Here is a 26,044-nt window from a genome sequence, read left to right as displayed (position 1 = left end):
TTTGTAATTATTTACCCGCCCTCATTACATTTGTTTAATCAGTCACGTGTTCAGTCAGTTAATCTCAAACCCGTCCTGTTTTTTACTTTCCACACTGAATAATTTGAACCTAAATATGAGGTATATAACCAAATCCGTGACGCTAGCAGTGTTTATGTATTGCCATTCCCATTTAACACTTTTCACTGTATTATTGTGACATTTGTCTCTATTAAATAAGATCTCTCACAAAACAAATGAACTTCAAAGAAGTTCAGTGTTTGAGTTAATACTTGACTCAGTTTAGCTTTTCACCAAACTCTTTAAATGTACGTTTATTTATGTATGTGTCTGTGTAAAGCTGTTTCGGCTGATTTTTATTCTGTCATATTATTTTAGTTTCTTTTGAAAAGCATGACAGAAGTTTAAAAAGTTTATTATCAGAAAAGGTACTTAATAATTTTATTATTCTATCTGAAGTTTGAATCAGTAAGTCGAAATAGAAATAGAAATTGAGATTGGCTTCCACCCCCCTTTCGTGTACTATTTTCATTTTTTTTTTCCGTTGTTTGAACTCCTGGTGACATTTTGTTGTCCACACTTTGCATTTAACTGTACGCGTACGCTTCCGGTCGCCCTCCGTTTTGGTTCGACTTTTAAACAGGCAGTGTTGGGTCAGCTAACTGTTGCGTCACTTTCCCTCGAAGGTCCCAACAGGACGGTCCTTACCGGTGGATTTCTTTAGTACATAACACCTCGTCCCGGTCCTCCTTCAGAAGAAAAATGTACTACAAGTTCAGTGGTTTCACCCAGAAACTAACGGGCTCTGCTCCTGCAACCGCCTACAACCCTCAGGTGAGTGCCGGAAGCGGGATGGCTGTAAGAGAGCGTGTGGATAACCGCCGGGGTTGACCTTGATGTAGCACTCGACTGTAGTAACGAGGGCTTAAAGCTCAGCTGGAGAGCTTTAGAGTCGGTGAAGCCAAACATATGCCCGCTTTAAAGCCTAAACACCAGTTTCCTGTTTGATCACACGATAGTTAGACGCGTAGTCTTGATCTGGATTTCATTTTAAAGGTCTTGGAAGCTCTTTAGACAAATATCAAAAAGGTTGTGGCCTTTCTTTTCCATTTCTTTGCACAATGTAATTCGCTTCCCCCGCCTCATCACGTCCTTATTAACCTTTAGCCTGAACGGTCAATTCCAATCGGTGGATCTGGCCTTGGTGTGACTCTACAGGCAATTTCGAAATTGAATGGCCTCGGTGGCAGGTGTGCTTGATGTGACCTTTATTATGGCTCCCCCGTGGGTCCCTTACACGGTGGTGGTGCTCTGATAGGGGGTTAAATTACCTCGAAGCTCCTTTGTCTCTGTTTAAAAGTCATGTCGTCGTTTGCTAGGAGAAAATTGAGCTTTAATTTAAATATGTACTTACTGAAAAGCTTGTTTACCTCCAGTCCACCGGTGTGTTATTATCCCTCTCACCGTCACATGTGCTTGTAAAACTTGGTGTAGTTTTTAATGTTCAGAAAGGAGCTTAAAATCTTAATTTACCTCCTTCACTATATCCATGAATCCTTTGTGGTCTTCCCCTCTGATAGCTTGACAGCTCCACCTTCAACATCCTTGGTCCAATACATTGTCTCTACACATCTCCAAACCACTTCAGCCTTGCCTCTCCAACTTTCTTCAGATCTGAGCATTTCTAATCCCGTCTATGATGGTCACAACTGTGGAACGCCAGGACTGCCATAATGAATTAATTAAATACACCATTAAATAATTAATTAAATGTGGCAATAATTAATTAAAATTGGAATTAATTAATTAAATAAATAGTTATGACACATGTAATTAATTAATTATTGACACATTTAATTAATTATTTATGTATTTCACATTTTAATTAATTATTGACACATTTAATTAATTAATTATTGACACATTTAATTAATTATTTATGTATTTCACATTTTAATTAATTATTGACACATTTAATTAATTATTTAATGATATATTTATTTATTTCATTTTGGCAGTCCTGACGCCTGGCTCTCATCATGAAATAATTTTATCTGTCAGCCTCACCCATCAAACTCAGGGGGCGGGGTTAACGCTGATCGAGTCAAAACCATTGCTTTGGCCTGGTGGCCATTGTTTCTAGCACACAACAACCGGCATGTGGAAGCTAACAGAACTGAGCTTTGAAAAACCCTGTTTGTGTGTTACCAAATACCGTTTTAATATTTTTTTAGCCGAGAATGTAGTGGTTTAATCTTCATGTGTCTGGTCGGTTTGTCAAGATACAGCCTCTTTGCAAAAGTGTTTCGATGATTTCAGAGATGTCTGCCCAGTCTCACGGCAAAGCGTGGGATAGACCCGCTCGCCTCGCAAGCAATCCCACCGACAAAGCGCAGGCCCCGGTACACAGCTGTAGTAACCCCCGCTGACTTCTTTTACTGAGGTTATATTTATCGATGTTTTATTTCCTGATGTTCTTATGTGTCCTACGTGTTTCAGTCGCCAATTCTGAATTATAACTAACATTAAAAACATGTTTAAGGAGGAGAGAGAGCAAATAAATCTGTTTAACATCTGATCTTTGGGTTTTTGTTCAGTAATCAGCGTGACCTGTGTATAAACACATAAAAGAGATAACGTTGGTGTTTCCGTCATGTAGTAACTGCTGGCTTTAACTGTACAAAGGTTGTTCGACACTATGAAACACATACAGACTTCATGATGTTCGGCTAATATTTTTATTGTGAATATTAATCATGCTGACCTCGCTCTGTACACCACGCAGCGAGGTCAGCATATCCACGATATCCTCAGCTCCATGAGTTAACACAAAGTTTCCCAGCTGACTATCTAACTGCCAACTATTCCAGAGACGTGAAAATATACAGCATAAAGAAAAGTGTAAGAGACTCAGCAGCAGATTAGAATAACAGTTATACATTTAATAAATCACCAAATGAATCCAAGAAACGAGCAAACCTGTTCCGACAATTTGAATTTGTATTCCCTCAGCTGCAGACTCGCTGCTGTTTAAATGTTTGAAAAGGAAGATTAGATATAAAAAACGTCAAACATAGACTCAGTCTGCCTTCACATTTGATATGAGGCCAGCACGTATAGTGGCCTCAGCAGGCTATTACTGAAATACACGTGCTATATCATGAACTATGATATAAACAGGGAGGTCCTATTAACATGTTTAGTTTTAAAGGACACCTTCCTGCCTTTAGTCTCATTCATGAGCAGTATTCGTTTTCTTCTAACATCCAGAAGTCTGCACAATGTGTTTCATAGTTTGTAACAAGCCTTTGACAGGTAAACATAACATGACCGAAAAAGCAAAAAAAAAAAAAAAAAAAAAAAAAGAGAGAGAGTGTTGACATAAGAAGAGAAAATTCTCTCAATTATGAAGACAGGCAAATGGTTCATTTATGTTTGATGTGTGTTTATTCCTCCCTAAATATCGTCGGTGAAGTTCGCCATGCATGTCAGATTTTCCTGCGCATTTTTATACCTCTGCCAACAGAGAGAGAAAAAAAATCACATTCTAACAGACAGCTGGTGCTTAGAATACAGTTGAATAACTATTAAAAAACAGATGATATTTAGATGATAGTTCAGTCTAACACATGTGCCAGTGAACCATTAAACGTCTGTGAAACTATGCAGTTATGAAACGTAACTTTAACCTCAGCCAAACCGATTTGCTCAGTTGTAAATAAAACAGCGAAGTAAACGTGACCCGACAGACAGAACCTGAGTGAATGAAGTCCAGCGTTTAACCACTGAGAGCTAAAACTCAGCTGAGGTTTGAAAGCTGTGTGCCGGTGATTGGACATCAGCCGCTGATAAAGCTGTTCGCCTATAAAGTGCTCTGTAAGGAAACGAGCTCCAGCAGCTCTGCGCTCGGGGAAAACACTATATTTACTTATCTTGTGCAGAAAAATGCGCTGACATTGCGTTATATCGAGCACCGGCTGCCCAGTTAAACTGTGACTATCACCAGGTAACTAGGCGTGTTTCTTGAATTAGCAGCAGGTGTTAAACAGCTGACAGATGAGGAGGAGGATGCATGCAGGTAAACTGAGGGTCTGCTGAGCTGATCGCTGGTTTCGTGAGAAAAATGTCAGCTCGTTCTTTATGTTACAGAAGCACAGAGACACAAGACCAGGCGGAAAGAGACGATCGTTCGGTGAAAATGAGAATCTGCGAATGCAACATGTGGAACACGGAGAGTGGAATATGTAAACAAACCGGTTAACGTAACCCCCTCGGTGCACTCTGCATGCTAACTGTTAGCAGAGCTAGTGAAATCTCTGAAAACATCTGAGCACTTTTGCACACATGTTCTATGTTGACAACCTGACCAGACATACGTCGCGACATTCGCGGCTAAAACACTGTTAAAAGTGTAGCTGGTGACAGAAAAACGGGGTATTTTAAAACTACACCACCACCATTGCTGCTTGTGATTTGATCTGCATTCTGGGATAACTGGCTGCCCCAAGTCTACACAAGCAATCGATTTTCTAGGATCGACCTGTTTTGACTTACTTTGCACGGCAACCAATCAAATGTTAGAGAAGCTGCATGGGCAGCGTTAACCCCGCCCCCTGAGTTTGATGGGTGAGGCTGACAGATAAAATTATTTCATGACGAGAGCCAGGCGTCAGGACTGCCAAAATGAAATAAATAAATATATCATTAAATAATTAATTAAATGTGTCAATAATTAATTAAATGTGTCAATAATTAATTAAAATGTGAAATACATAAATAATTAATTAAATGTGTCAATAATTAATTAATTACATGTGTCATAACTATTTATTTAATTAATTAATTCCAATTTTAATTAATTATTGCCACATTTAATTAATTATTTAATGGTGTATTTAATTAATTCATTATGGCAGTCCTGGCGTTCCATACACAACCAGTGAATATCTTAGTATTTCCAGCACTGCCCCGTCTTTTTGTCAGTGCCACAGTCTCCAACCCCTACATCACAGAAGGTCTCACTACAATCTCGTAGACCTTCCCTTTTCACTCTTGCTGCCTGTCTTTCTGTCCCGATACTCCTCTCCACCCACTCTTCCCTGCCTGCAACCTCTTCTTTAGTTCTCTTATGCACTGTCTGTTTCTTTGAATGGTTGACCCCATGTGTTTAAACTCATCTGCCACCACCTCCTCTGCTTACATGTTTACTGTTACTGGGGATTTATGCTTTAGTGGGAAGTTTACGCCCTAACCTACGTCATACTCCGACGTGCACGTCTGCTACTTTTTTCTCTTCGGGTTTTTAATTTATCAAGATAATAACAATCATTATCTCACTATAGGGAGTAATAATTATAAGAGGCTGGGATCTGATATAAAACACTGGTACAGGATCACTTGGTAATTAACACATAATTAACCGGCACAAGCTTAAAGGCTGGCAGTGACACTGACCACTCGTGTGGGCTATGTTTTACAAAGCAGAAGTCTAAATTGGGGTTACACTTGCCTCCCTCTTATCACGCACACACGTCCCCCCTATAAATTCAGCTTTTGCATCCCAGTGACCATTCAAATGAATTTTAATTTAGATGATGCTTAAAAATAACCCAGCAATATAGGAAATAGTTTCAAAACAAATACCACACAGAGTTTGCTAAATTACATCAAGAAAGTACATTCACGCAAAGCTCCATTTGGCCATCCCAGCATGCCACCTATTATGTGCCAGCAAGGGCACCGAACCCTGCAGAGCGCAGGCAGCATACGAGGCGTCAGATACAACACTCGCTTTCTATGAGCTGATAATCAACAGCAGCAGGTGGTAGAGATTTTCTGATGAACTTTAATTTCATCTTTTTACAGCATAATTGTATTTGCAGACACCAAATATTACAGTGGCTTTTCCATTTTCATACAGCCAAATGTGATATTAAAAAAATATGTTTGCCAGTGTTGTTTTTACACCCAGTATTCACACGCAGGCACAGTTGTGCTGGTGATGGGTGTTTCTATTATGTCCCACCGATTTGTGAGGCTAAATAATAAAAACACATCTGTTAAATAATGCACATCGTATGCTACGTCCAAAAATGACATTACAGCTGAATCAACACCTTTCAAGCACAGAGTATTACAGCCTTCAGTCTGGAGTGTGCTCATAAAAGTGCTTTCACTTTTTATTGCATCAGTATTAATAAGCCTGTACACTTCTTGAGTTTACTTTAAATTACTTCTGTAATAAATTACTTCTGCTTTGTTCATATGGATCAAATGCACACTTACAGCTAACAGTGAAGGAGTGTCTGGGGTGCACCTGAAACGCAATTTATGGTTCAGTGTGGGTGGCACGTTCGCAGTCTGTCTGCCTGCAGCAGATTCTGTTGTCAGATGGTGTGTGTGTGTGTGTGTGTGTGTGCCACTGTTGTTATCAGTCAACCAGCCGCAGAGAGGAGCAAAGTTAAAACATAAAAAAAGAGCTGAAGTGAAACGCTGTTAAAAACAATCAAGTGTCCACAGCAGCCACTGTCTTTGCTCTTTATTATGTATAAGTTAAGTCAGAACTTTTCTTTTTAGTAGTTCTCCTAGTGGCAAATAAGCAGGTCTGTGGTGCCCCTCCCCTGTGTGTACACACACTGATACAAATCAAATCAAAAGCCACATACAGCAGTATACACTGGCTTATTCTTCAAATCTGGACCAAAAGTAAATTGCCTTCACTTCTAGCAAAAGCTTAACTTCCTCTTTCACTGTTAAAATCAAATCAAAATGTTTTTTATTTAGCTAATTTGAGCCAAATTGATTTCTGTTTTCAATTACAAATGAAAGAGGTGGTTAAAACAATAAACAATCAAACAGTTCTTCGCAGAAAAACAAAAATCCATCTCATATTCTCTAGATCTGTTTTTCTTGGCTAACCTGGGAACACTTCAATAACTCCGGGATGTGCTTCGAATTAGTTCAGCAGTGATGATTAAAATTTTAAAAGGCGACGAGTCAGTTTCGCTTTCAGTCTCGTCCATTTTGTTTCTCTCAAACGACTGCAAACCGTAGTGAGCATAGGGTAAGATTATCGTTTTATCAGATAGAAAGCCTTCCTAATCCCTTATCAAACCTTTGTCAGTGTGTTGTTCAACCCGATGAAGCGAATCCACACATTTAATTGAAGGTGTTCATTCTGTTTGTCTCATTAATGGTGTTTCTAGCACCATCGTCATTTTTTTCTTCTTCTTCTTTATCCAGATACCTGTAGTGTCAGAAGATTGGTGAATACAAAATAGTTGGAGATTACTTAAAGATTTCTAAGGAGCTTATTGGTTGTTTCTTACTAAATCCAGGCGTTTTATATACTTTAATTGTACACTGGAGAAGTCACTTGTTACAGCAGCACAAGACACAGGAAGCAAAAGTAAACTCGAGATCTATTAGGGAAAAAATAAGAAAAACGGTGTTTAAAAAAACAAAAAGATGCCAAAAATGTCCTTTTTCTAGTCAAATCTTAGCCTTTACTAATGAGAAAACTCTAAACTAGAACAACTCAAACAGAAAAAGGTTTAGACTACTTAATGTTGTAATAAACAAGCCCGAAAATGTCATATAACATTTAAAGTCTTTCAGCATAGCAGTGTAAAGATTGATCGACAGCATAAAAACGTGAATTGTGGAGTACAGATCCCTCTGTTAGAGATGTGTTGACAGCAGTAAAAGTTTCCCTCCACACAAATCATAAATAAACTAAATCATGTTTAAACACAGCAACAAGTGTTCAAGAACATTTGGCCCTACTGCGTTTCCCTGCTTTTTATGTTTACGGAGTCTTAATTTCCCAGCCTCTTATGTTGGTTAGCAAATGTTAACATTTAAAATTTGAAATTCATGTGGCTTGCACAAATGCTTAGTGATATGTACTATTACTAAAACAAAACTGATGACCGTTGTACTAAGGCATTGTGATATAACCGGTATATGAAGTATATGTATTTCTGGTATAATCCATAAACATGACTTCCTGCTGTGAACACATTTAGTAATGACCTCTGTTTAAAAGTTAAAGTAAAAATAATCATCTTTCACTGCCTCTGCATTTTTATATGTCAGATTTAATTTACCCACTCCTACACCATCTGCCTCCACACACTCTTAACAAGCTAATGGGTGTCCCACTAACTTTGAACAACCAAGAGAAGCTTCTTCCAAATGAGAGGATACTGAGGTGTATTTTTTAAAATGTATATGTGCACAGCAATGTTCCTGTGGTTTATTTATTTACAGTGTGTACTGTCGGGGAAAAATAGGACAGCTTGAGGTTTGAGTCTAAGAATTTTGAGATTAGTTTTGAAAACACTCGACCTTTACACTGGTCTAAACATGCTGTTTATAGCTGGGTATCTTCTTTTTCCTGCTCTAGGTCGATGCGATGTTATTGACAGTTGATAATATAATATGGTCATGAGGTAAACGGCTCTGATTGTTTTCAGAGGGCAGCTGATTTAAAGATAAGGAGAAAAGAGTCAAACAGATTATTTTAGTTCAGGGCAGATAAACATGTGGGCTGGGGGTCAGAGCTGGACCACCAAAGTCCAAAGTGTCCCCTTTGACCCCCAGAATAGCTGGAAATTGATGACATGCACAGTATTTCTAGGTTTTGTTTTCTTTCCACTGTGATCTGTAAATTATAGCAAACATGAAAGGATAATTGAGTGACATCTCAGGTTATTCATATTCTTTTTTTGCATATTGATTGTGCTTTAAATAAGAAAGATAATTGAATAGTTACACTTTGTTTATAAAAAATGAGGTAAAAGGTGTGTTTCATCTGAGCTTCCAGGTTCAGCGTTTTTAAAATCTTGGCTAATCAGAAGTTTTTATGCATCTCGGGGTTTAGATCGAGGATGGTTTTGAAGCTACTCTCTTTTATGAGACAGTTTAGAATCTCTAGGTTCAAAATATCCATAAATGATAAGGCTGTTGTTATTTGAAGATATAACAATGAACTGTTTTATACAGAAATAAGCTTAAATGCCTTTTGTTTATAAAGCTGAACCGCTGCTGGAAATGATCTGTATTAATCTAAAGGGGCACTTAAAGCGTCTCACATGAGGAGATACAATTTGCAGAATGAAATCGATCATGCACTCATTTAATCTGCTGTATTTATGTAGGAGCACTCTGCTCAGTCAAGTGTCTACAAAAGACTGTGGACTATTTTTACTTAATATACAGAAGATCGATATGAAGAGGTGTCCTGGTTTATTGTTGTTAATATTAAAAGACATCCCAGTGTGTCATTAGTCTTGTAGCTAGCCAGTCCCCTAATATTTGAACAGTTCAGAAAACCTTCTGATTTATACTAAGTTAGTTTCTTCTACATTAAGCTGTGTTCAAATGCCATTTAACATTCATGCTAGCTGGGCCAAACCTGTAAAATAAATAACAATAAATAAGCTTTTGCAGGATGCAAAGACGCTAATGTCTTGAGACTGTAGGTTCAGAGATTTGATCGAAGAGTGCTGGACTGCATCAAACTGGAGGAAACAAGATTGTTCTCTCACATAAAAAATAAAATTGCCTCTGGTGCCTGATGATGCTGAGGTTGGCTGATTGCCTCTCATCCCTTTCTCTCCCTGGTGATTTCCTTTTAATTGATTTATTTGTCTATTTTTATTTTTATTTTACATTCTGTTCTTGGTTTTTGTTTTTTGTTTTTTTTTTAAGTCTGTCAAGGTCTTGTACCCTCAGGATTGGATTGGGTGGCGGGGAAGTAGAGATGGTTATGCAAGGGGTAAATGTTAAAAATGAAGTTTCTGTTTAAAATCTTAGTTGATAGATAGATAGGCAGGAGAGAGGATGTTACATTCACTCTGACACTTTCATTAGATTTTTATTTCGTGCATTATTGTGACCAGCATGTTGTTTCTCTTCATCTTTTCAGGGACTGAGATCCGGTTTGCCAGCTGAGTCTCCAACCATGATCTTTGCTACACCCACAAAGGTGGTGTCAGAAGCAGGGGCCACAGCGGAGTACATGGGAGCAAACAAGGTTCCCGACCTCCAGAAATTTTTCCAGGTAACGCAGAGCTCAGACTGAATAAGGCGCCAGTTTGACCAAGAAGCAGCGAGGGTTCACGACCTGCTAGCTTCATCAGTCGAAGCAGTGAAGGCTGATTAGTAGAAGTTAATAAGTGATATTTATTTCACAATTCTTAATGGCCCTTTGCCACTTCCAACCCCACCACCACCAGTAGCAACCACACAAGTTGCATTAATAGGAATAAGAGAGGCGAACTCTGAACAGAGCAATCACTCAAATAAGTGGAAATCACAGTATTGGCTGCTGAACGTGTTTTCTCTTTTAGATTAATTAACGAAATTGTTTAAGAGCGACACTAGTACAAAAGAGAAGAATAAAAAAATAAATCACCTTTCAAAGGAAGCTGATTAAATATTGATTGGAACTAAAACAACCATTTTAATTACAGCTTTAAATACATTATTTTTGCAGTCAAGTCTTCAGTGGTGAATTTTCAAAGTTTATACAAAAATACATTCAGTTAACTTGATATTTTAAGCTAGTATCAGACTACACAGTGTGTATATATAATATATATTAGTTTGTGTCATATTAGAGTCTCAAAAGAACACGTTTCACAACAATCAAACATGAAAAATGTAATTGGGATGTAAACTCTCATTGTCTTCAGGAAAAGGATGTAAATGGCTAATGGCAAAGGAAGCAACGGATCACAGTGGCGGTCTTGTTACTTAGTTTATAAGCTCCACCTAACTACACCATCAGCATCAGGCCTTCTTTATATTTGTACATGGCTAAAATAGCTGTGCGCATTTTGATCAAATTCAGAGGCAATAAATCCAAGTCTAACAGGCTTGTCTTTCAGATGCAGCTCCATTTTTCATCAGTGGCACGCATGATAAAATCAAATGTCAGGCTGCGATGGTGGCTGTAGCTCAGGAGGAAGAGCAGGTCGATTGATATTTGATTTACATCTCCTCTGTCCAAAGTGTCCTCAAATCCCAGATTGCAACTGTGTTACAGTAATGCATAGAATAAAGTGCTGTATGGATGATTGGTTTAAAGGGGCTTATAGTGTAAAGCACTTTGAGTGCTCAACAAGCATAGAAAGTGCTATTTAAATACCAGTCCATTTGCAGTTCACCATCCATTTCTGTTCCCAACCTAAAGCACCCAAACCCGATGCACTGCATTGTCCGGGCTGAACCGTCATTGAGGTCATGTGTTTGCAGTTACATGCAATCTGTTTGCGATACTGCAGTGATGAACTGCAATCAATTTCCAATCTTCTGCTGTTTGCATGCACAGACATTCACATTAAGTATTTATATTCGGAGTCCAGACCGAATCTTATAGACTTGAAACAGAAATTCCTTCACAAATGGTGTCAAGAGTCAAGTCCTCTATCGCTAATAGATGCATTAGACAAGCTGCGTTCATCAGAGCAGGCTGATTCTGACTCGTTGGCAGTCTTTATAAATTAGCAGTGTTTTTTGCAAACCTTTGCCAATCTGTCTGTGAGTAATTGCAGTCAGACTGCAACTATTTGGAGACAGGCTGCCTGTAACCAGGTGACCTGTACCTTGCAGTGGAGAGTTTCTCTGAACTACCTGAGTCATAGGGAGGTTATGTACTACTTTTACTCTGATGTAATTGAGTCATGTGACTGTAAAGATGATGACGACGCTCTGTATTTGCTGCGATTAACATCATAAATTAATTCTGATTTTCTTTTTTTCTTGCCCCTCCCTGTTTCCTCTTATTTCAGACGTCAGACGGTATCCCCGTTCATTTGAAGCGCGGTTATCCCGACAGGCTACTGTACCGCACCACTATGGCTCTCACTATAGGAGGCGTTGCCTACTGTCTGGTGGCGCTCTACATCGCAGCCCAGCCCAACAGAAAGTGACCAACACAACTGCCATCTTCCTTTCGCTGCTCCCGTTAACTACCATTCACAGCATTCATTTATCGGCCCTCGCTATACCAACTCTTGGGACTCTTCTTAGATGATCTTCATCAAGCCACTGAAAACTATTTTAATGTCTTTCTTCTTTGAAAGAAAAAAAAAGATGTCTGATTTAATAAAATTTCAGGAAGAAAGAAGTTAAAAGATGCCATACTTGAAGTCTTTTTTTTTCCATTAATCCTGTATCAGCTGGTGTCTCACTGGAACGTAAAGCCATCTATAGGCTAACAGGTCCGTCTTCTCTTTCAGAGAAAAAGCAAAGCTCTTTCTCACAGCTTTCAAATGGCTTGCCGTAGTGCGGCGATGTATGTGCGAGAGCGAGTGAGCACGATGGAGACACCCTGTGTGGAGCATAGCTGCTGCTCACTTGGCTTAAGTTCTGTCTCATACAGAATTTGTATGTGTGGGCCCTGGTGTGATGTCAGATGCTCCTCGCCAGCTCATCTGACAATCATCTCAGTGTCTGCCTTTTCTCTCTTGTCTTGATGTGTAGCGTATGTCTGGTTTTCTTTTACAGATACTTTTATTCAAGTTTTCAGAATCAAAGAGAGGAAAAGGTCTGATTTTTGACAGTAATGTGACATGCCATCTTATGCACCACCTCTGTTTTATCGCAGTTTCTTTCTTTACTCTGGTTATCATATGTTGATCTGACAAAAAAAACGATTTGCTGCTTGGGTACTGAAGTTATTTCCTTAGTATATCTCACATTATCAGCCTAAACAATGACCTAAGAATCTTAAAAAGAAAGGCCCCCTAACTCAAGGAATGAAACATTGTTTTGTTATAACTTGGCAAATACCCAATTTTAAATTGTCCTTAGATACTTTATTAGCAGCCTGTTGCAAAAACACATTTATTCCCATGTCTTTAGTTGAATCCAGCATAAAATGGTGTGCTTGCATCAATGAGTTAAAAGGGCTGTGAGCTGAAAAGAAATATCCGATTATATCTCAGCCTCGTGTGCAATGTGTCATTTAAAAAAAAAAAAAAAAAAAACAGAAGAAGCTGAACAAGTGGAGGTCAAGACCCTTGAAAATAGAAGGAAAAAAAAATCCTGCAAAGATGTGACACAGGACCTGAGAAATGTACCTGGTCCATCTACTGTTCACTGAATCCTTGTCTGAAATGGTGTTAAGGATGAGAAATGGGGAGAAAAGGCTGAAACATGCCAAATTACACAAGAACTGAACTGAAACTCAGTGGTAGCAGCTCTTATGGAGTGATAAATCCATTTGACATTTTTGGTTCAAATTATCAGTATGAATAGAGGAGGCCAGGAAAGGGTTAAAACGGCAACTATTTCCCATTTTACTAGCAAAAACTTGAATAAAACAATGGGTGGCTCAGGACTTTTGCACGGTACTGTATTTTAAAAATATTGGTGATTTTAAAAAAAATGTGGGGGGGGGAAGCAGAACTAGCATGATCATCTCTGGATGCCACCATAGAAGCCCCACCCATCTGTTATTCAAACCTTGTGTTTACAAAGGACGGCCAATCAGAAGAAAGCTGCCTTAAACAGAGAGAGAGGGTTTGTTTCAGACAGGATGAACTGAAGGGCTGCATCAAGTATAAGAAAAATGAGGATTATTTTGTATTGTAACTCACGAAAAGCTATTCTACCAAAGCAGCATATTTGTTTCCTTTTAAACAATCAAACTGTGTCTACTACAGTGCTTCAGTAAATGTATTGGATTTCTGTACAGGTGTGCACACACAAGCTGGTTAATTATCCCAAACACCAGAACGAGAGGAAATGAGTTGTCACTGACGGTGCTGGTAGTGCCAGATGGTTTGAGTTTCTCTGAAACTACCAATCTCCCAGGATTTGCTGGCATGGGTTTTACTTCTTTTTTTTTTTTTTTTCTTCTTTTTTTTTTTGTTAAATGCTGTCCCTTGATGACCAATTGGAGCTGACAGAAAGTAGACGCTAACTTTGGTGAGCAGAAAAGTATCTCAAAATGAAAATTGTGTTCAGCGGCAGAAGGCCGTGCTGGGCTCCCCTCCTGTCGGCCGCAAAGACAAATGTGAGGCTGCAGTGGGCACAGGCTCACCAAAAGTGGCCAGCTGAAGACTGGGAAAATGTAGTCTGGTCCGATGAAGCTCAACTTCTGCTGAGGAACACAGATGGTGAGGCCAGAATTTTGCACTGGCTGTATGAATCCACAGACCCAACCTGCCTCATGTCAAAAGTTTAAACTAGCTGTGGTGTGGGGATAGTTTTCTTGGCACGGATTAAGCCTCTTAATATGAATCGAACTGACTATTCCTCCTTACCGTCTGCACCCCTTTTATGGCTAAAATGTTTCTAATGGCTGCTTGAAGCGTGGTAACCAAAGCATTAGACATCTCAGAGAAATGATGTGGTAGAGTGAAGCAATATCTCCTCTTAATCCATGCCACCAAGAAGTGAAGCAGCTCGAATTGCAATGGAAGGCACGGTGTGTTCCTAATAAGGTGCTCAGTTACTGTGCATATAAGATTTTATATACAGATCCTATTTTGCTCTTGAGATGAATACAGTTTTTCCATTATATTTTTTTATAATTGAAGTTGCAGTTCAGTAGTTTTTAGGAGTGTTTGTCTGCAGCCATATCTATGTGATGGCTTTTCCCACTGGCAGGCAAAAGCAATTTAAAGTTTATCGAAACTTATTTCTCTAGCAGTCTTTGTCATTGTGAATAAAATCAAGAAATAAAATCAAGCCAAAAATCTGGGAAAAAATCCTCCATCCTTTTGGATTCCAGCAGACTTTTGCTTCTTGTTTCCGAAAACCAATATCATTTGGCATTATTAGCCTGTCTGTTTTTATATATTTTATACCAAATAAAAATTTCCATCAGAATTATATTCCTTTCCAGTCTCAATGATGTAATCCCTGATCTTGAGACATCAGAGGAAGTCTTTCTCTTCCAAGAATGTAAGTGCAGTGAAAGTGTTTAAAAACCGCAAGCCATTATCATCCGCTATAGTGCAGTAAGCTGTTATGACTTGATGTGCCTTTTCCCTCTGATTGTGTAGCAAGAGTTGGGGTTCACATTATGCTTGTGAGGCTGCACTCCCACAGCTTGTAGCCTCCTCCAGATTTTTTTTCCTCTGCTTTTAAAGAAAACGTGGCTATTTCAGCCCAGAGTGATCAAGGCCACCTGACCTCAATCTGTTCAGTTTTTGTGGTTTGTCACTGCCGAAGAGAAAAGCAGAATCAGATTGAAGTGAATATATCTGATATCCAGACCATCGCCGAAGATAACGGGATACCAAGTGTAAGCTAATGTCTGATTGCAACTAGTGATTAAAGTAGACTTAATTGGCTCATTTCCAGCTTCAAATTTTTAATTTTTGGACCCAGCAGCTTTGCATAATTTACAGCATTAAATGTGCTTTAGTGAAGGTCCTCAGTTCATGCTCTGCTCTTTTCCTTTTAACGCCACCTTCACTTTAAGCCAAATTTCTTCTGGCAGGCAGCTCCTCACAACTCACAAACAGGTTTTAACAGTTCTCGCTGACCTCATCAAGAGCCAAGGACTTAAAAAAAATATTCTGAAACAGCATTTATAACCATTGAAAGTTTGATGTTTTAGCTCCCATGCACTTGTACATGAGCTCTTTTTGTTTTTCTTTATACCTCTCCCATGTTTGATATGAGCACCCAGTATTGTAACAGTATATATATACAGGGCTTGACAAATTTATTAGACCAGCACTCAATGTAGGGTTGTGTAGTGGTCTAATATTGTGTAAATACATCATCATCATGTTCACAGGAGCATTAATTTAGTAGTAAATTTTAAAAAAAAATTATGTTTCTTTGAGGTTTAAGTTACCAGAATGCACAAGCTCTTTAATCAGAATGCAGAATGTCAGATATAGTTATTGTTGTTTTTCATGAGTTTTAAAATTCACTGTTTGGCAAAAAAGTAGAAATAAAATAGTGAAGCATGTTATTATTTTAGTGATTAAGATGCGAAATTACAGTTATTTACTTGCAATCCTGGACAGAAAAAATTGTTATAGTGGTTGAATGTTATGCTTGATTAATTTCTGGCTTTTTGTGGAAGTCAAGTGCGCTGGCTCTAATTTGTGTATAAAAATGTGAATTCAATTTAAAAATCCCTCCCTCCTGTTCAAAAAGGAACTCGCTAAAAAGGAAAGAATCTCTAAGACACAAAATGTTCTCACAGTGTGATCAAGTATGCCTTGTAGTCATCCACCGACACGGGTAATTACAAAATGTGCCGAAGAAGAGGCAAAAAATAAAAGCTGATCGTAACAGATGTGAGGAATCTCAAGATTTTAGGTACTAGAAACAGAAAGAAGGCCGCTGGGGATTGTCATGCAGAGATAACATGCTTCTAGATCTGTCTGAGAAGTTATCCAGAATGAAAACAAGGAGACGATCGAACGAGCAAGACTTAAAGGAAAAAAAGCTGCTAAAAAGCCCTTATTGAGGACTGCAGAAATCCTGGGAGTGCAAACACTGAACTGGAAAAAGTTCAAATGAGTCCAAGATTGAACTCTTCACTCAGCATTGTTGCGCTTATGTCAGCAGAACAGCTGGAGACCGATTTGATGCTACATCCATTACACCCACAATGCAACAAAGTGGAGATCCCATTATGGCATGGAGTTCCATTTGTGGAGATGGTGTGGGCAAGTGAAAATCAACAGTATGATGAACAGGAAGGTGTACCAGAACAATCAGGACTGACACTGACTGGTTATGTGCTCATATAACAAGTAAGTAAAATGTATTTATAGAGCATTTTTCATAGATAAAAATCACCAAGTGCTTAACAATAAAACCAGAAATATAAATAAACTAAAATTATAAAACAATGAAAAAAATAATTAAAAGCTCATTTTTATAGAAATGTCTTCAGCTGCTTTTTAAAAGAGTCAGTGTAGTCTACACAACGTAAACACAACGGAAGAGAAATCCACAGCCTTGGTGCCAGTGCCTGAAAAGCCTGATCCCCACGTGTTTTGAACATAGTACATGGGACCAACAATAACTTCTGACCTGAAGACCTAAGTGCTCGGGAAGAAGCCTGAGGTTTCAACAGGTCAGAGATATACTGGGGAGCTTTACCATGTAGAGCTCTAAAAGTTAAAACTAAAATGTTAAAATGAAACCAATGAAGAGAAGCCAAAACTGGAGTAATAAGTGACGTCTTGTTAGTGCCAGTTAAAAGTCTTGCCCCAGCATCCTGTACAGTATGAAGGCGATCCAAAGCTGATTTGTTGAAACAAGTAAAAAGACCATTACAATAATCCAAACCAGGAGAAATAAAAGCATGAATAATCATCTCAAGTTCTGCCTTTGACACCAGTAGTCTGAGTTTAGAAATGTTTCTTAGATGATAAAACCAGTTGGTAATGATGCCGAACATCCTTCAAAATGTGCAGAGACTCTGACCAAGAAAGAGGATTCTGGAGTACTAATGGAGTGGCCAAGTCAAAGTCCAGACTTGAATCCTATTGAACAAATTTGGCATTTAGTGGGTTTAAAGATAGATCGCACAAAAGTTTCATCCAAAGCTATTTCAAGAACTTTAACAAACAACATTTAACATTGAAAAGCAAGAATTTAAAGTCTCACAAATAACAATAAGAATATAATTTTATTCTCCTGGGTGAGATGTTCAGGGCATGCCCCACCGGCACCAAGGGCACGCCCTATAGTTATAATTTTTAGTTTTAAAGTAGTTTTTGGCAGATTTCTAAAATATTTCTGTTAACAGGTGGTCAGATAAATTTGTTAAGCACCCTGCATGTTAGAAAATAAGGAAAAGGATGATTTATCCCCCATTTAATTATACTATGCAATCTTCTGGATGGCTGGCTTCAGACTGGGTGATGTTTAACAGGAAGGCTCTCCAAAAACAGCGCTGCCTATTTTTTTGGCTTGCCACCATTTAAAGCAATTAGAGACCTGAAGTGGGTGTATGAGTAAGACTCTCAATAAAAACAAATGAGAAAAAAAGTTTTTCACTGGTTATAAATGCCAAATTTAAACAGCGAAATTAGATGAGGTCATTAGGATACATCCTCGGGGTACCAAAAAGTATCTCAAACTAAATTTCATGGAAATGCATCGAATAGCTGTTGAGATCAAATCTAAACCAAAACAGTGGACTAACCATTAAGTCAGCAGAGAGCCTAACATGGCTAACAAATCTAATAAAAAATAAATCTCCTGCTCAGGCATCCTCTTTCCGGCCACTTTCTTTTAGTCACTATCATCCCCTTGTTCCTCTAAAAGCATATTTATCATGCGGAGCTCTTTTTAAGAGAGTCATCTCACGTCTTGTTTTGATTTGTACCTGCTTTTTATCAAGGAATCCTTCAGCATCCCCTCTTGCATCATGATAGCCCACTTGAACTCTCCTCAGTAACAACAGACCCTTTGTTGTCACCCTTGGAGTAGATAGAAGAGACACAAGAGCTCTGCAATAACATATGTGCGACACACCGCTCTAACTGTTAATGAAGAGCACACCGGAGTGTGAATAGAAGAAATTGGGGGAAAACGAGAAACAAAACGCAGGAAGAAAGTGGGACGTGAGGAGCAAGAGACTGAGTGTAAGAAGAAGGGTGTTAAATGACGCGTGGGTGTGACTCATCGGGAGAAAATTGAAATCTGAATCCCTCTTTGAAGGAGCTGTTTACATGTGGAACTTGACTATCATGTCATGCTATCTTTTTATTTTATCAGGAGTTAAGTAGGCATAAAATTCTCTGTGATTAATAAGCCCTTTTTTTCTTCTGACGGGGTATATTTCAAAACATCAATCCGCCAGCCTACTTTAAACCAAGCCATCAATCACAGCAGAGCATCCCTGCGGCTGATCCAGTCTAGAACTGATCCATTATTACCTCTCAAGAGCTGCATCGCCAGGATGGATAAAATCAATTTTCTTTTAAATAAAGGTAAATAATTTCTACTGCATGAGAAAGAAAACACTAGCCTTTTTATTATTTAATTGCATTAGAAAGAAGAAAGAAAGTGTGTTCATTATTGTACTTTATTGAGCCCCGTGGGGAAATCCCTCTCTGCATTTAACCCATTCACTCAGTGAAGCAGTGGGCAGCCATTGGGCGCCCGGGGAGCAGTGTGTAGGGACGGTACCTTGCTCAGGGGTACCTCAGGGTAGCTGTTAAGGGGAATCGAACCCCCGACCTTCCGATCATGGGGCAACCACTCTACCTACTGAGCTATCCCTGCCCCTTACTTGTCTTACTACCGTGTTTGTAAATTCCCGGCACATCAGGCAGTAACACTCAGCTGGTACACTTTGCCAGTACTGGGTTTGTACCCCCTTTGCCTTCAGATCTACCTTAACTCTTTGTGACACTGATTCAACAAGGTGCTGAAAACATTCCTTGGAGGTTTTGGTCCATATTGGGATGATACTATCAAACAGACCAGGCAATATTTTTAGTCTTCTGTTGTCTAATTTTGGTGAGCCAGCGTGAATTGTTGCGTCAGTTTCCTGTTCTTAGCTAACAGAAGTGGCACCTGCCGTGGTCTCCTGCTTCTAGTTTCAATGTGTTATGCATTCAGAGATGCTTTTCTGTGTACCTTGTTTGCAACAAGTGGTTGTTATTTGAGTTACTGTGGCCTTCCTGTCAGGTTGAAGTAGTCTGGGCATTCTCCTCTGATCTCTCAATATGGCATTTTTACCCAGATACCTGTCACTCGCTGGATATTTGCTCTTTTTGGAATATTTGTGTAAAATCGTGAGATGGTTGTGTGGGAAAATCCCAGTAAACAGCCACTAACATGGCAATAACAACCATACCACATTCAAACGCTTAAATCACGTCTTGTCTAGATGCCTAAATGCAGTGAGTTTCTGCCATGCGACTAGTTTATTAAATATTTATAATAATGAGAAGTTAATACACATTCTTAAATTTGGTATAATTTATGAATCCAATATTCACTCGGCTGTGAATACTGGTGTTTGAGTGGTATCCACCATCTCCTGAGAAAGATCTCCCTTTCATTAATAAGATGTTTGACTTTCTTGCTGAAGCAGGTGAAAAAGAGACAAATTGAGGGGCACTTTAAGAGCAATCTCCTCTTTAAAGGCCAGTGGCTTACTTCACAATTTTAAACACAGTGATCCAGATCAGCACCCAAATTTAATGTATTCTTCCTTAGCCTGTTCAAGAGTCATCTCAGCTCCTAGCTTGGCAGAGAGTTATGAGACACAGCCTTACATTTAATGTGCAGGCTGTCAAACCAAGATGATCTAAAAAAAAAAAATGTTCAAAGGCTGCACAGAACGGCATGTAGAGATGTGTTTTAATTCGGTGTGCTGTCAGCAGCATGAGGAATCTTAAAAATACTACTCTTAAAAATACTCATTCTGGCAGGCTGGATTTGGGGTAACACCAGAGAGAGAGAGCAGAGGACCCGGCTGGTTTCAGTCTGCTACTCTCTTTCAACAAAGCAGAAACATAACAGTTCTGCAAATACATGCATACCACAGCCGCCCTGGAGAAAAAGGCTGAGGAGAGAGGACGGGCAGAGAGGACAAATTACCTCTCCTCACAATGCCCCGCTACAATAGAGCTGCCTGAGAACAAATAATGAATAAATAAAGTTCTCTGAGATTGAATGTGGGGAACAATTTGTGAAGCAGCAGCTTTTGTGTGTGTGTGTGTGTGTGCGTGAATGAAGGGCCTTGTGTGACTGAGCACACGAACAAAGCAACTTCAACCAGATTTCAGTCCTCAGAGTAAATAGACTACACCTGCAAAATAACCCTCAAAGGACTCAAAAACATATCTAATCGTAGCTTTTTTTAAAGACTTAGCGTTTTAATACAATGCACAAGGTCAGCGTGATACCTGTTTGATCATACCTTATGCTCTTCCAAAGCCCTCCTCTCCAACTCCCCTGCTCTCCACATGTAATGACGCATCAGAAGTGAAGTGTAAAATTTAAAAAAACAGAAAAGAAAAGAAAAGCATGGAGCACAAAGGGTAATAGAGTTAACAGCATGAGGTCAGATTGAGTTTCATCAAAGAGAGAAAGGGAAAGATTGATGCTGTAAGCATATGTAGACTTTCAAAGACTTTCCTCTGCTCCATCTTTCATCTGTTTCCTTCAGGCTGTTTTTTCCCTGGCAACAAGGAAGGAGTTCAAGCACAGGGCTATTGGGCAGCTTTGCTTCTGATTTTTTTACTGAAACTTTCCAGCACAAAATGCTCAAACAGCAAAGATAACCGACAATTTCTTCCGCTTTTTTTATTTTAAATCTTGGCCATAATTACTTGTGTATACCAATCGTTCGGACAATTTGCAAGGAACATCACTCATTTACCTTTCAGTTTCACATTCCGTTCTGGAAAATGTACATTTCATTGCGGTGACTGGGTGCAAGGGAGGACTAAGAGATGTGGTGCGGCGTGAAAGGAGGGAAATTAATGTCCTCGAAATGAAAGTGAATCAATATGGTTGCCCAAGGATGTGAAAAAGGTGGAATGGGAGCTGGGGAGGCGGAGAGGGTGTTGAAATAGAGTTGGAGCGAGATTAATGGTCGTTTAAAAAGGAACAGTATTCATCAGCAGTTGGCTTCAGGTGCAGAATAGCGTCTGTGTGTGTGTGTGTGTGTGTGTGTGTGAGAGAGAGAATGGAAGCCAACTCTGCAGCAGGTTTACATTTTCTCTTTAATTTTCTAACTTCCTCTCATGACTCTCTCAACAAATGGCCATCCAACCATAATACTGATTACTTTGCATTTCACTGCAAATGAGCCTCAGTCTGTTGCTTTCATTAAAACTCTCCTCACCTTCACATAAACACACGCACACAGGTGGCGAACCAACAGCACCACCTGCAGGTTTTTCAGAAACACACATACTGACGTCAAGGAGCTTTAATCGCCCAATTTCACAAGTAAATACACATTGTTAACGAAGAAAATATTTTATTACGTTTAAAAATGTTCCGTTTCAGCCATCACATGTACAAAATAATACCTCTGAGCTTTTACAAAACTGCCTCACAACCCTACAGGCTGCAAAGGGGGTGAATGCTCCCAAATAAATAATAAAAAGTGAGAGAAATTCAGCAGGATCAGGAGTCACGCCATCGTGGATACATTCGCACAAGCACAGGCATATAAAACTATCACTTGCACTTGTATGTGAGCTGTTTGCGGTGATAATGGATCCACGCTGGAGCTGCAACCAGCCCGGTCAGGTAGCCAAACAAAGAGCCCAAACTGCAGGAAACAGGCCAGACCTACAAAAAAAGAAGTAGTAGAGAAGTGAGCATGATTGTTGACTAAAAGCTTGACACTGGTCCGATACATCAAAGAGAAGCTGAACTATTAGTCTGTCAATTTGAGTTACACCCCAATTACCTCTGCATTTTCCCTCAGTCATTTTACACAGAATTCCCTGTGCAATTATAACTTTAATGTGTTCCATTTTCCATTAAACAAAACAAAACAATCTAATTCATTATTCATTGGCTGATTACTCTGTCCAGTGCTTAGAAAAATCATCGTGGAGAATTTGGAAGTTAAGAACTTAAATCAGCTACAAAAAAAATGTGTAATTTACACCAGTTTTTTTTTCACTCTGACAGCTACCACACCAGCTTCATGCAGGTTAGTGCCCAGTATCATCCTGTGGCACACTTGTGTTATATCACCATAGCAACCTATCACTTCATTCATGCTTTTGAAAGACAATCTTCACTTCTGTCGCTACAGAGCATCAGCCTGATGTTGCTGCTATTAATACATGTGTATTCCAATTTTTTCCTGTTGTTTTCTCTTCCTTGTTTCCCTTCTACAACACTTTTGCTACTCACCAACTAACAAAGCAGAAAAGTACCCATTTAAGGTCATTTTAAAGGTACTTTTAATGGAATAATGAAATCACAAGGACATCCACCTCCTCCATTCATCAAAATGAAACCAGTAATTTACTTTAATTTAAGTCCGTGCAGTTAAGAGGCCTTTGTGAATCCAATAGTAATTTGAGAAAACCTCAAAAAAAAAAAATCTAAGAGAGGCTTCGCGGGTAATATGGTTTAAATGGTCGTGTTAGTTCCCTGGTCTTAAGAGCAAAAACTGCACTGTGGATAGAGAATATTTCCACATACAGTAGATTAGAGGTTTAGTCAGACTCTCTCTTCCAAAGTAAGGAACATAAAAAAGTCACATGCTACAGGTCATATTTAATTGATATGGGTGCTGACTGAGGCTCCCAAGCAATGATGTCTGATTATGGCAAAATGCCTTGACTCCTTTCTCTTAGTGCCTCTTCTTTGTTTCCTACACTGATATCTCTGGTTGGAGAGACAAGAACATACAAACTGACAAAGGACCAGTGAGATATAAAATACTCTTCGGAGTAAAGGTAACAATTAAAGTCTCTCTTTTGGTATCTTTCATAAAAGTTATAAAAGCACACAAACGTGCATTTGCTATAAAATCGAAGCAGTGTTCAAGAACTACACGTCCATCAGAAGGCAATGTCAGCACAACTTTTAATTGCTGAAAAATTTTTGAACCAGGTTTAAACGTGGACTATAAGCCGACCGAGTACTCAAAGTCAAAATGTTTGCTGGGTTAGGTCACAGACTGTATAAGACCTAATGTGAGGATACAAATCCATGAGTATACGCTTTGTCCATGCATAGAATTACCTGCCAGGGCCTATCCCAGTCCAGAGGTATGGGGAATGCTCCAACCCAGGCTCCAACAAGTGTGCAGGCCACAGTGATCTGCAGGCAGGTGTCCCACACAGACATAGCTCTGGAGCCGGAGACAAAGAAAAAGCAAGAACAGTTACTATCTTCGACACAGAGACATGTGAAAAGCCAGGAGGAAAGAAAGAGAAGGAAAATGATTTCAGCCTTACCCATGGCGACTGAAGACTCGTATCCAGGCCTGGACGTTGGGGCCGAGGACACAAAGACACCTCAGCGTGGTTAACGAAGTCAGCAACACAGCAAGGGAGAATGTTTCTAAGGCAGATCTGTAAGAAATGATAGGTTCACGGTATCAACGACAACTGCAATAAGAGAGTTATTGACAGTTTTGTAGAAAAAGAATTTTTAAAACGCACATAAAAAGCAAGCAGAGACAAAGTAAAACACTTGACTTTGTATAAGTGACAGAATCCTTTCAGGGTTTGAAGATTTCTGTAGTTGCCAGCTGTTTTCATTCATTTATGTGTGATCCTTCCATGGATCCTCAGTTTATTGTGTATTACTGTCGTGATCGCTACTCTCTGCGTCTCGCTTTATCAACCTCTGTTTCACAAAACAATAACTCACTCGATCAGTGGAGCTCCGTATAAAACGACAACAGTGTGGAAGAACAGGCACGACAGGAAGAAGTACAGGCAGGAGCGAAGCAACCTCGACAGCTGCAGAAAAAAAAAACAGCGAGAAAACAGTCAAACTTTTAAGATCCAGATATAAAAAGATCACTTCCTGGGGAAAAAATATATATTGGTTTGATGAACATGCAAGAGTCAAGTATTCACATTAATTTATATACAAATAAGTCAAGATGTTTTTCTTTTTTTTGGAAAGGCAACTTCAATTTTACTTGCCATACCCTGTCCTGATTACTGCCAGACCTGTTGAATTAAAACATCACTTGAACAGAGCCTGTTGACAAAGTGAAGTAGTCTAAGAGGAACACATTACACCACAATCCACAAACAAAGACTGGGCAATAATAGCATCCATGGAAGAGATCCGAGGACAAAACCACTGCTGGTCTCATATTTGCCAAACAGCATCTTATTCATCCCCTAAGAATTTTGGGGAAATATTCTGTGGGCTAGCAAGACAAAATTTGAATGGGGCAATTAGTGTTTCACACAGTGCCAGGTCGGTTTGGAAAGCTTTTCCCCCTTAACAAATGAAACCCTCATTTAAAAACTGCATTTATTGTACTTTTAAAAAAAATAATAAAACAGCCCATGTGGCACTGCGGGCATTAATCCATCGTTATTAAAGCGTTATCAGCACCTTGTATCCCAGCGTGTGCTTCTTGGCGGGCGGTGTGATCCCGAGCAGCCAGAACACGGCCACGCTGACCGCGGTGACCGCAGCGGACACCGAGTAGAGCCACAGCAGGTGTGTGCCGTACACCGAGAAGCCCGGTAGGAGCACAGCAGGTAGCACCGTCGCCATGAACACCGAAGCGGCGATGATAGCGTGAGTGGACGCCATGGCTCTGATTTCATGGTCCCACATTGTGAAGGCTGTACCGAACTACAGCAGGACACCGACAAATTGAACACAAAACACTTTAAACCTCAACGTAACGCTGGAATTGTAGCACAGGTAACATCCATAGATGAACCGCTTGACCTTGTTTCCGTAAACATGGAACCAAGCTCACTTCCGCTTTCACTTCAAAATAAAAGTGCAATACTTCTTCCTTGTAGATGAGCCAAGACAAAGTTCAATAAATGTAAATTATAGTTTTAACAACTTTAAATATATTACAGACAGTCATGCATTTAGTATACATTTATTGCTGCCACAGTGAAACTAGAAAGCTTTCATCCAATACCATGGCACTACATATAACAGTAAATCAACACAAGACTAATTAAAGTACAAGTGTGCAAAAATGGCAAAAAACAGTGCAACACCAGATAGAGCAGAACCATACAGAAACGAGATGGTGCAATAATGACATTGTGTTGTGCAAAAAGACTTTAGCATTGTGCAATAAGTACTTGAGGTAATGGAATGTATAAAGGTGTGTGTCTGCCAGTCTAGTCTCTGAGTTTTCAGGAGTCTGACAGCTTGGAGGAAGAAACTGTTTCGCAGTTTGGCAGTGAGGGCGTGAATGCTCCGGTGTCTCTTGCCAGAAAGTAGGTTGGTGAAGAGTGTGTGTGAGAGGTGTGTGGGGTCCTCCACAATGCTGGTAGGTTTGTGGATGCAGTAGGTTCAATAAGTGTCTGTGATGGAGGAAAGAGAGGCTCCAATGATCTTTTCTCACTTTGTGCTGTATGGTCTTGCGATCTAACACGGTGCTGTTTCCATA

General features: G+C 39.4%; 2 protein-coding genes across 2 annotated transcripts; one reads left to right on the top strand and one right to left on the bottom strand.

Annotated features, from left to right (window-relative positions):
• Positions 1 to 665: 665 nt before the first annotated feature.
• cox7a2l (cytochrome c oxidase subunit 7A2 like) lies at positions 666 to 12,143 on the top strand. Its single transcript, XM_085284935.1, has 3 exons — positions 666 to 834; positions 9,932 to 10,066; positions 11,799 to 12,143. The coding sequence occupies exons 1-3, from the start codon at positions 763 to 765 to the stop codon at positions 11,937 to 11,939; spliced, it is 348 nt and encodes a 115-aa protein (XP_085141061.1). The 5' UTR covers positions 666 to 762; the 3' UTR covers positions 11,940 to 12,143.
• A 9,534-nt stretch (positions 12,144 to 21,677) lies between these two features.
• pigf (phosphatidylinositol glycan anchor biosynthesis, class F) lies at positions 21,678 to 25,710 on the bottom strand. The gene is made up of 5 exons (XM_085284931.1): positions 25,015 to 25,710; positions 24,310 to 24,401; positions 23,892 to 24,008; positions 23,677 to 23,785; positions 21,678 to 22,260 (listed from the first exon to the last, which is right to left on the bottom strand). The coding sequence occupies exons 1-5, from the start codon at positions 25,240 to 25,242 to the stop codon at positions 22,147 to 22,149; spliced, it is 660 nt and encodes a 219-aa protein (XP_085141057.1). The 5' UTR covers positions 25,243 to 25,710; the 3' UTR covers positions 21,678 to 22,146.
• Between the last annotated feature and the right edge of the window lie 334 nt (positions 25,711 to 26,044).

This window comes from Mchenga conophoros, linkage group LG8 (assembly GCF_057382185.1).
Source record: "Mchenga conophoros isolate Kocher_MC1m ecotype Shallow Benthic linkage group LG8, M_conophoros_male_GT1.1, whole genome shotgun sequence".
Taxonomy (NCBI): Eukaryota; Metazoa; Chordata; class Actinopteri; order Cichliformes; family Cichlidae; genus Mchenga; species Mchenga conophoros.
This window is presented reverse-complemented; position numbering and strand designations above follow the sequence as displayed.